The 12,031-nt window shown below is 43.3% G+C and overlaps 1 protein-coding gene across 3 annotated transcripts in view; it reads right to left on the reverse strand.

Annotated features, from left to right (window-relative positions):
• The window catches only part of ATE1 (arginyltransferase 1), a 75,502-nt gene that overhangs the window by 44,586 nt on the left and 18,885 nt on the right, over positions 1-12,031 (reverse strand). For 2 of the 3 annotated variants that reach the window (XM_083149180.1, XM_083149178.1), the window contains exon 7: positions 5,881-6,009. In XM_083149180.1, coding sequence (XP_083005306.1) covers positions 5,881-6,009 — 129 coding nt within the window. Of the gene's footprint in view, positions 1-5,880; positions 6,010-9,399; positions 9,529-12,031 lie in introns of all 3 variants that reach the window. The other variant, XM_083149179.1, reaches the window with a different exon arrangement.

Genomic DNA, 12,031 nt, shown 5'->3' on the forward strand with positions numbered 1-12,031 from the left:
CTATTTATATTTGCAAAGACGGCAAAGTCTCCTTGATGTTTTCAGATTTGCTTATAGATCGGTGAGTGGATAGCGGTTAACAATCCATCGAAATTTTGCACCGGGAATTTTTTTTTTTTTTTTAGACTGGGTGGCGGCTTTCTCCTCACAGTCCACTGCGAATTCTCCAATTAGTGACCCACACTGAATCACAGTAGGCCCTTTGATCTGTTTGGAGGATACTCATACAGATAGAACAAGAGTTTCTGAAACTAGAATACTGTAGATCAAAGAGTCTCATCATTGGCGCTAGTGACTAGTATACCATTATAAAGAAACAATGAATAGTTGAGTTATAAATCTCGTTGCCTATGATACCAAATCAGTTAGAAACTGTAATTTTTCAAACAAATAAAGTTAGGAGCCGATTGGCTGAAGCAAAACTTGTCATGCGCAGCGAGTTTTAAAACAGGTCATGTATGATAAAACGCTGATAGAAAAACACAAAAGCACTTACTCACGCACACTCTTGTTTAGAAGGCAGGGCGACTTATCTGTGTTTTAGTGAGCACCTTTGGAAAGAACTTCCACCTGATCCACACTATGCGATATATTGTACACATCGTATAGAGTGAACCCACAATCCTCCGGGCCTTCTATCATTGGATGTGTTGCACATAAGATTGGACAATTCCACGGACAACGCAGCATGTAAATTATATTGTATAATGTGTACAAAGATGCAATGTAATGTTAGAACAGGTCCCCCCATTGCCCCATTGTATAGTATGTTTCCAGCTTAAGATCTATTTTACATAACAGATTTATGACACAATCTCCCAGTGCATGCAGGAAAGGGGACAATATTCCTGAATACAAGGTTCTCATTAAAATAGTCTAAGAAGCTGTAGTGTGTTCCAGGGCTCTAAGTAAAGGGTTAATTCCGAGTGAATCCAGGGGCGGGGGAGGTATGGAAAGAAGGCATTCCATCACTAGGCTGGCCTGCTTCCTTGCACATGCTGTTACTGCACAATGTCAAAGCTGTGATTGTCCCTTAGAGCTGGAACGAGCTGAGGCCGGTGTGCTTGCCTCCTGCATTTCCGTTTCACTGGCGGGTGGCTGCGGTTTAGAAAGCACGCAAAGTGTACCCCCCTCCTCTATTTCTTCTGAAAGATTGAAGGGGGGGGGGGGGGGGGGGTTGGCTGAGCTGATGCAATGCAGGAGAACAGAGGAACGCTTGTTCACCTTCTACTAGTAAGCTACACATTGCACTAAATCAAAACAGAGGAACCCATCTATATTTACAGGATTTAATTGTGTCTTGGAATAGTTTGGGGCGAGCTACTCCAAAAATAAGATGCTTAATATGTAGAAAAGTACAACTTAAATTTATAACAGAACAAATGTAAAACTAGACTTGGCAGATGGATCTGGAACATAGTGTTTGGGGGTAAGGGGTCCTGCTGGGCAGTAGTAAGCTCCGGACATAACCTTTCAATATACAAGTGGATTACGGGTGCAGGACCATCACCTAGAACAGACTGATGCTCTCCCAAAATTGCTTAGTCAAAATTGTCCATTAGTCAAAATCTCCCCGTGTGTACAACCCTTTACTCATCTGACGGGTACTCAGCCACCTTGTTCTCACACATATAAAGTGGTTGTAGAGTTCCGGTGCATTTATCTATTCTCTACCAAACTGCATGTACTGCTGAGTGTACACACAATACAAGGAATACCGCTATGCTAGCACTTTAAATAATAGGGTATGCGGTTCTATTCCCAAAGCCAAGATTAATAATCCCATGAATTTGGGAACCTAACCTGTTATTTAAAGCGCTGGTGGAGTGGTATTACTTATATTGTGTGTGTATTTATGTTAGTGGAGGAGTGTGGAACCTCTTTTGGAGTCTGCAGAACCTCTTTTGGTGTCTGTTAGATGTTCTGCTGGCTTTCTGTTTTAAATGAGATAAATCATTCCCCTGTCTCTCTGAGCGGGTGTGGTATAGGGTTCCGACAGTCGGGATCCCGACAGTCATTAGCCCGAAGTCGGGATCCCATCTGCCCGGACTCAGACATCATGGTGAGCGCAACAAAGCCCCTTGCGGGCTTGCTGCGGTCGCCATGCTGCGGGCACGGTGGCTCGTTACGCTTGCCACCTATTCTATTCTCCCGCTATGGGGGTCGTGGACCCCCACAAGGGAAAATAGCGGGTGGCTGTTGGGCCTGTCAGCGTTTTGACAGTCTGGATCCCGACGTCGGGTAAATGACTGTCGGGACCGCGTCCGGCACCCCTCTGAGCAGCCGAACAGTAGTAATATGGGGCTATAGCAACCAGTGGCACTTTGGCTGTTATATAAGATGGTGGGGCATGCAGAGACTTGTAGTCCCACATTTGTCCTAAATAAACAATTAAAACACAAATAATATCATCTACCAATACAAAGTAAAAAAAAAAGAACACATTGGTCAACAATTTAAATAAAAAAGGCGGCTGCCTAAAAGGGAATAAAGCATGGGGCTATAGTGTCTTCACAAGGGTCCCTGGGTTGACAATGTCTAGGTTGACAGTCACTATGTCAACCACTAATGGGCAACAGTGACTAGGTCGTCACCAGAAATCGTTGACATACCATAGGTTGGCATTGACAGAAGGTTAACACAAGCTTACGGTTGACGTGGCATGATGGACAAAAGTTTTTCATGTTTTTTGGTGTAGACCGACTTGGTTCATACTTTACTATCCAAATGGGCATACAGTGAGAACATAATAGTGTGCTAAGTGCAGCAAGGCTCCGCATCCGAAGCATAGCGAGCTATACTTGTACGATGTCTATGTCAACTTATGTCGACATAGACACCGAAAAAACAACTTGTGTCGATCTTGTGGGTGTCAACAATGTACATGCTGAACTTAAGCTTCTGTCGACCTTCTGTTAATGTCAACCTATGGTATGTCAACCATTTTCAGGAGTCGACCGAGTCACTGTAGACCAGTGATTTTCAACCTCTTTACCTTGCGGCACACTAAATAAGATTTTAAATATGCCAAGGCACACCATGAGATCCCCACAGGGCAAAACACATTGGCCCCCATATAAAAAAATAAAAAAAATAAAAAAATAAAAAACAATCACGCTGGTCCCCACAGGTAACAAAAATAAAATAAAAAATTTGCCCTTCACATGAAAAGAAGAGACCAGTAAATAAAAGTTGAACTGGTGGTGGTTGTAAACCGGTTTGGGCATCTCTATATCTGGGGGCACACTTGAGAACAGCTCAGTTTAGTGGTGGACCTAGACATTGTCTACCTCTTATACCGTAACCCTCCACAAGCTATGTACCCCAACAAGCTACTGTGGCACTCTAATGATATATACAACAGTCCTAAGCAATGACAGAACACTGCAGATGGTAGAAGGCCCATAATCACATCAGAGGCAGAGCGTTTAAGCACAGAACATAATATTCACGGTGACAAGAGTTTACACTACAGAAAATGATGAGACTTTTGTTCTGTTCACAGATGCTACATAAATAATATGAGTAAGCTTAGGGTAAGTGGTAATGAACTGTGTGCACTCAGCCTTCCAGTGCCAGGAAATGTTATACATGTAGGTGTTCTTCCTGCAAACGTATACTTACACATTACAGCATAAAGCCTTGACACACAAAGGGCCTAGTACAGGTTGAACAGAAATGGGGCATACATGTTCCTGTACTGTATGCACGGAAAAGCAGTATATTCTCCCATATGCAAAGACTCAGCTTCTAACTAGCATTTAACAAGTATGTTCTGGAAGATTCTGGTATATAGGATTGACCAGGTTTAGGCGTCTAGCTAGATGCCTTCGACCCCCAGTGGTCGATCATGGTATTGTGGTCCTAAACCTGATCCATCCGCCGTCCAGATATGGTTCTGTAAAAGGATAGGTGGAAGCCGATTGGGCAACTTTGGCTTGGTACATCTAGCCCAGAGAGTGTAAATCAGACCAGATGAACTTAGAGAATTCAGCAGATCGTTCAATCAAAAGGCCAAATGGCACGTAATACAGGAGATATGTCTATGTAGTATTTCATATCAATGCAAGGAGAGTTTCTGACTGCAGAACATGTTTTTAGACATCATGCTGGGTGTAGGATAATTACTATAGTACTTGGTATCAGACAGCAGCTGTTGGCACTTACTAGTGTTTGCATACATGTAGTATAGACTGCTTGATATTACGGGAAAATTGCATAACATTTTCTCCCAGTATTACAGTCTTGGGATTTATTATTTGTGCTACTACTGGAAGCGAAACATTTTTCTAGGGAAATTTAAACTGCAAGAATTTATTGGCGATGAGATCTCAGTGAAATGTTTGAACAGATAGCATGCAATGACCCCTAGCCTACAGTGAGATAGCATACAATGACCCCCCAGCCTACAGTGGCAACAGAAATCCCATCTGCATTTGTACACGTAGTCACACGCTGCATATTTGATGTTACTACTCCACACATTTACACACGGCTGAAAACCTGCCACACCTTTAGGACCTGTCCAGATTATACTCTGCTCTTGGGAATTCAATTAGACCCGCTCAAAAGTTCCACACTCACAGCAGCTCCAGGTTTGGCAGATTTTATTTTGCATGAATTTGCATTTGTTGAATCCGAGGCAAGATTGACAGCAAGATGAGGTACTGTTGCAAAGGCAACCCATTCCCTCACAACTAATTAAATTAAGTCCTAGAAATCCATCAAACCTCACTGTGCATTTGTAGGACAGTAAGCATGGTCCTTCACACACGCACTGTCTGCCAATCCTTCCTAACATGACCATTTCAAATTGTGGATTTATTATAAAACAGTTACAGCAGTGTCTAAATTGTGCTGCTTAGGGACAAATGTATTAGGGTGTAAGTGGGATTAAATAGGACACACAAGCAGCTTCTGCTGATTAAAATAAGAGACATGTCTATATTCAGTTCGGCTGTATCTGCATAAGAACTGGAATATTACAGTGTTTATCTATCAACACTAATGTATCATTTTGTAGGCAGATTCAGCCACAGATACACATGCTGCATATCATTTTAATCTGCAGAAGCTGCTGGTGCATTTTATTGACTTACATTTTCAAATAGGAAACTATTTAACTAAAACGGTCACAAAAAAAGGCACCTGTTGCTCCTATGTCTCGCCATGGCATAGGGTGATATACTTGGACACGTTTGTATATTGTATATTATTGGGCTAATTCATGTGTGTACGCAAATGCAATTGTGATTCTTTGCGCTACTAGCTGCTAATGTTAGCAAGTGAAGCCCAAAAAACAAACTTCTGCTTCAGACAACATCACAAAAGCAATCGCAATTGCGCACACATTTGCAGCCTGTAAGGATTGGTCTGCGGAAATGCAGACTGGCCACATCACTAGCAACTCAGATTTGCACGTATGATCACGCAGTATCAGAAGATACTGTACACGCTTATGCAAGCTAAGATACACAGTAAACATGTTTTGTGGAAGGATCACATATCCCCAAATATGCGGATCTTCACTGTAGTTCATGGCAGAGCAGCGCATTTAAATGAAATGATGGGGCTTCCTCCTTTTTTTAACAAGCAGCGATGAGTCATGAGTGCATAAAATATGGTCTGGCCATCTTCAGCTGAAAAAATGTAACTATAAAATCTACTGGAAAAGCCACAGTATATAGGCTCATAAAATGCACCTTACAGGGAAAGAAATGAGTCACCAGCTATGCTAAACTTGCTGCAATGTGTGAGGGGAAGGTCAGCCCTATAAAAGTTCCACCACGAATCATGAAGAGATTGAAAAAAGAAGCAATGGACAGGAAAAGAAGATGGGGAAGACACACACACACACAAGCGTGGCAGACAGGTATGTACCTCCGCTGGTCCGCATTCATTAGGAAGGTCCTTGTGCACGCTCATCTGGTACTTGGCGTAAAGAGCAGCGGAACATTCGAAGGATGACTCAAATTCAGGGTCCTCCATGGAGACTGGAACTAACTTGACCTTCAGGGGCAAGGGAAAGTCAAGCAGACAAGGGATAAGCTACATAGCACCAACACAGAAATCTGACAATGAGCCCTGCACCAATTGAGCACTTCCAGATTAAAGTTAATAGCCACCTGCTATAGGGGAAGCAAAGATATACAGGTAGTGCAGTACTCCCAGCATGCATCAGGAAAAGGCATTTCCAGAATAGTTGTATTATCGGACGTTCCACTTGCATCAGATGCACACGATACAGACGCAATGCTCAGGATGACCAGATACAAAAACACATAATCGGGTAGTTACATTACATAGTGTGGAAAATAAACATGGGTAAACGAGAATCTACTGGACAACGCTAACGGTATACAGCGCAGCCATTGATTTATGGACATTTTTAATGAAGGGAAATGCAGTGAGTGGGGCAGGCATGTTTGGAGAATTACATTTTAGAGCAGCACTTATGTTCAATAACTATGTAACGAGTCCACCCAAAAATATGGGATTATTGAAATACCAATGACAATACCAATGTCGTCATACATAATGTTGACACCACCATGTCATTAGGGTTAGGCCAGGGATCGCATATACTTACTGTAATGTCAGAGGGCTGACCCAGGAGTGAAGGCCGGGTTACCAACCTAACCTGGAAGACTATGCTGTAAATGCTAGGAGCAGGTAAGTCACCCCTGACCTGGGAAATAATGACCTGAGCATGTGTCTGTATCAGATTTCAGGTTCTACCCCATGCCGCACAGATAGAGGAAAGTAAAACTAAAAAGATGATTGAACAAAGCCGCTTATGTCTGGGTGAAGTGGTCTAATATTTGGTATTCCCAATATTTCCCCACAGAAAACTCGGCACCATGGGCCTTATTCAGATCTGAGCTCAGTACAAATTTGTTCGGAAAATGGGCAAAACCATGTGCACTGCAGGTGGGGCAGATGTAACATGTGCAGAGAGAGTTAGATTTGTGTGAGTTTTATTTTGTTTCTGTGCAGGGTAAATACTGGCTGCATTATTTTTACACTGCATTTAGATTTCAGTTTCGGCACACCCCACCCAAATGTAACTCTCTTTGCACAGGTTACATCAGCCCCACCTGCAGTGCACATGGTTTTGCCCATTTTCCGAACAAATTTGTACTGAGCTCAGATCTAAATAAGGCCCCAGGTTAGGAACAAGCACATGTGAACACATAGCAAGCTCATAGATAGCCACACTGCTGGGAGCCAGGCTTAGGGAGGGCTACAGTACATAAACGTTGAAGCTCCAGCTGTCCGGCAGCAGAGCTCTGTACTTAGGGTCTCCTCTCTGGGGTGTTGGAGCCATGTTTACCTCCCAGTTGAGAACACAAAACCTAGAACACCAGAGTAGCAACTCTTACAATACTTGCTTTTGTTAGCATACATATTAGGAAACGGAAAACTCATTCTGAAACTGTTCATGGGAGATAAAATAAACACAAGAAAATAAACACAAGAAACCTCAAACAGATGAGACAACATTTTACAGACCCCTTATACACACACCTCCGTGCTGAATATCTGCTCAGCACAAATCCGCTAGCACTAAATACAGAAAACAATTCAAACCAATAGAAAAATAGCCCGACCCTGCATCAGCCACTGAACCATTTCAACATGCAAGAAAACAAATTCAACACATTCGATTTACCGTACAGCTTCCTAACACCTGGAGAGGACAAAATATCTACACAGGCACACCCCAATATCAGCACAGTACAAGTATAATAGAAGGAAGGCGATGCCTTATACTTCATTGATACCCCTTTCCTACCGCACCTCGGACCCGGGTTATTGCTGAGTAGGAGAGGTGTGAAAGCACCACAGCTTATAACCCAGGTGGACCAACCTGGCTATTCAATGCGGGTTGTAAAAAGGGTTGGGATGTGTATAATGATCGTCCTGGGCTTAGTGAGAAAAGCCGTGCCCGGGTTGCACCAGAGACCACGACTCGACTTATGGGGCATACACACGGGGCAAATGAAGCCCCATTTCAAAGCGAGCCAACTAGAAATGAAGCACGTGTCGCTATCGCCTGACTAGATTTAGATGGCATGCAGTGTAAACCTAGTCATCGCCAGTGTTCTCTCTCTCTCGTGAACACTGGCCGTCACAGGTTGCTCAGCACACATCGCTGGTGCATCGCTGTGTGCAGTGCGATCTGAGCGACACTGCTCAGTCGCTCCATGTGTACAGGGCGAAGTGAAAGGGGTATAAGTAACTCATACCCCTTTCACACCACACCTTCAACACGGGTTACTGCTGGGTTGAGGTGCGGTGTGAAAGCACCAAAACATTACAACCCAGGTTGACCAACCCGGCAATTCCACCCGGGTTATAAGAAGGGCTAAACCCAGGTCGCCCTATGTATACTGGGTGACCTGGGTTTAGTGTGAAAGTGCCAGAGATATAAGTGGAGAAGTTGGCTATTGCAACCAATGATCTTATAGGATGTACTTAATAAATTCTACCGCAAACCTGATTGGCTGCTATGGGAAACTTCTCCAGTCTTTACACTGCTTGATACATCAAATCAGTAATTAACCACAGATGTGTACTGCCCATTTCAGCAGAACACAGAGAACTTTAATTTCTAACTTGATTAGCACTAGGGATGCCAACCCCGGGATTCCCGGTATCCTGGGATTGGCATCCCTAAAAGAAAACTGCCCCTGTGCCCCACACTGACACTTACTTTTGGGGATAGGCAGAGGGAGGCAGGCGGCGGGTATGACACGTGCGTCCGGGAGAGGCCCGCAGGCGAGCGGGTTCCGTCGCTGGTGGTGCAGTGCTATGGCCTGCGCAGCGTGACCTATGAATGAATTACACTGCGCAGGCCGGGTCGGGAACAGCCGGGCAGCACTTAAGCGGGTACTCAGGCCCTGTCCGCCATTAGACTGTGCATGCACAGTCTAATCCCAAAATTGAAATCCCGGACATTTTGGGGCTAAATACCAGGATCCCGCTGATCCTGATTGCGGGATTGGCCATCCTAATTAGCACCAATTCTTGTTTGCATGCAATGAACCACTAGCCCTAGAAACAGCAGGCTTGTGTACGCTTCAGGATTAGATCAGAAACGCAATATGGTAGCTGAAGCGATGACAAGTACATCACATAATGTATCAGTGTTTCTGGAACAAAATAAGACACCTGGAATCCCAGACTATCCAGGTCTTGTGAATGAACGAGGTTCTGGCAGTGCTGTATAAACCTGAAACCATCACTAGTGCCTGCACGAGTCCCTGAAACAGTTGTTATTTATTTATCCTTCCTACTAACAGAAACCGTGTCATCTCGGTTGTTCTAACCCTAATCTGTGTAGGAGATCAGGTGTCTGCTCCAAGTGTTTGGAAAGGCCTTCTCTTGCCTTCTGACCTGGCTTATGGTTGGCTTGTCAGGTGGGTCCTTATGAATGGTCGTCTGATAACGTTTATACACTTGGTAGGACTCCTGAAACGTCGCTTTGAACTGAGGGCTGGGAGGAGAAGACCTCACAAGTCTCACCTTTAAAGGAGTAGAAAATAAATAAATGAAACAAGCGTTATGGCACCCACACAACCCGATCACGGTACTGCCCGAGTCCGCACAGAAGGAGGCAGGACATCACTTCTGTTTCCTAACATTCCGCAGGCTTGGCAAATACCTGATGCAGCTAAACCTTAAGAAATTAAACCCGTAATATTTTACCTATGAATCAAGATAAATACTGCACAGGAGGTTTGAAACGTGTTGGAAACAGTTACTACCAACATGATGGTGAACTTGGGAAACATTGGTTAGAAGCTAAGTCCTGTAACCACCACAGTTACTGCTTGTTCACATGCCAGCCGCCGGGCAGTTCATAAACTCTCTCAATGCTTACTTTGCTATGAGCTAAAGCTAAACGGAAAATTATCCACCTTATTTGATGAATAAAAAGGTTGATTTTTCCAGCATTTCATCCTTTTAGATGATATATTCAAGTCGAAACAAATGGAAACCGTCTCATATAACAAGTCTAAAAGTAATACCACCTGTCCAACAACACAACCAGTCACAGTTACCTGAAGATGCTGTAAAGGAAAGAAAGGTTATAGAAAGGGTTAATTAATAAATGTGTAAATACTTTTCTGTGATGTCACATGACTATGTTGCCAATTTATAGGTGCATGGATTGGAAACACAAGATGCAGGGCTATACAAGCCACCCCTTGGTAGCATGAATGGTGGTGGCAGTGGTTACACTTCACAGCTGATTCTATACAATAAGTTTCTCCAGCTATGAAATGCTAGTAAGGCAAAGTCAACCACAGACTTTCCATGGGTCGCACTTTGTCCTTCCCTCCTATGGAATATGTAGTGTTCATTCTAGCACCCTGAATCTTCCAAAAAACGTGCAGTTCCTCCTCCCTGCCTGGGGTGTCGCTCTCTGCTGTGGTGCTTTCAGCATTCTGTGGTCTTTATTTCAGCACTGATATGCAACCAGACCTTGTGAGGGTGCTAGAATGAATACTAAGGGCGAAATGTAATGCTGGCCGAGTTCGGCGGCAGTGCGGGTTGTCCGCTGAACTTGGGTGTTTTTTAAAAGGGGAATTAACTTACAAGGCATGGTTAATTCGCCTTTAAAAAAACGTCCGAGTAAAGAGGACATCCCGCACTGCCTCAGAACTTGGGCGGCATTACATTTTGGCCCTTATTCTGGTTCATTCGCAAAGGCAAATATATAAATTAGGCAATCTGGACAGTGATGAGATATTAAGTCTGATTTATTGCAATTATTGTGATCACAGTTGCATATTTAGGACAAAGGCCCTTATTCTGGTTCACTCGCAAAGGCAAATTCCTTCTCAAATGGACAAAACCATGTGCACTGCAGGGGGCCAGATGTAACATGTGCAGAGAGAGTTAGATTTCGGTGAGTTATTTTGTTTCTGTGCAGGGTAAATACTGGCTGCTTTATTTTTACACTGCAATATAGATCTCACTCTATTGAAGTAAAACCTCACGCAAATCTAATTCTCTCTTCAAAAGTTACATCTGCCCCAACTGCAGTGCACATGGTTTTGTCCATTTGAGAAGGAATTTGCCTTCTCAAATGGACAAAAAATATGCAACTGTGATCACAATAATTGCAATAAATCAGACTTAATATCTCATCGCTGTCCAGATTGCCTAATTTATATATTAAAGTGAGCAATATATCTTTGAGGCAAATGTAAACATTTTTAAATGAATGGAAGGGGTGGTTGTGCAGTGGAAGCAAGGCGGACTCTGTAGTGAATTAACAAATGTTTTACCCTATCTGCAAACATCGTTGCAAGGTGATTATTATGCGGCAACTTCCAATGATCCGGAAGCGGACGTGCACATTGAAATAAACTTGGCAGACAATTAGGTTCATAAGCGATCCATGGAGAATTTGTTTAAAGAAGAAGAAGAAGAAAAGAATGAAGTCTTATCTGTTGGCTATGACGAATAAATTAGCATTAGCAGAACTGCAGACAATTCCCAGATGAGATCATGGATTACCATATATAGTTGTGGGCTGTAACGGACTTGGCTGGCAGTACAAAGCACTGGAAGATGCAGAACAATGTTACTAGGAATGTAATCCCCTTCCCAACATTATTCTGCTTATCCCCATACCCCTAGAACGTGCACACTGCAGATTAAGTGGAATATACGGTGCTGCACTCCAACTCTAAATTCTGCCAACTTTAAAATAAATTGACATCAGATTTTTGTGTATGTACCATCCCTGTATTTTTTGTAAGGGATTTGCAAATTAAGAGGGGGGGGGGGGGGAAAACGTGTTTGTTATCTTAAAAGCAGGGGCTGCATAATCAACAATCACAAAATAACTGAGTAGTGGCAGGAGAAAAGTTAACCAGCAATTGATTGTCTTGAAGACCTGGGGGAAAAAAATAGTGAGACTCTGTGGTGGTACTATATCGCCACCTAGTGACAAACGCAGTGAACAAGTTCAAAAGATTTAGACATTAAAATCTAAAGCCCCATACACACTAGG

The sequence above is a fragment of the Crinia signifera genome, chromosome 6 (assembly GCF_055691185.1).
Source record: "Crinia signifera chromosome 6, ASM5569118v1, whole genome shotgun sequence".
Classification (NCBI taxonomy): domain Eukaryota; kingdom Metazoa; phylum Chordata; class Amphibia; order Anura; family Myobatrachidae; genus Crinia; species Crinia signifera.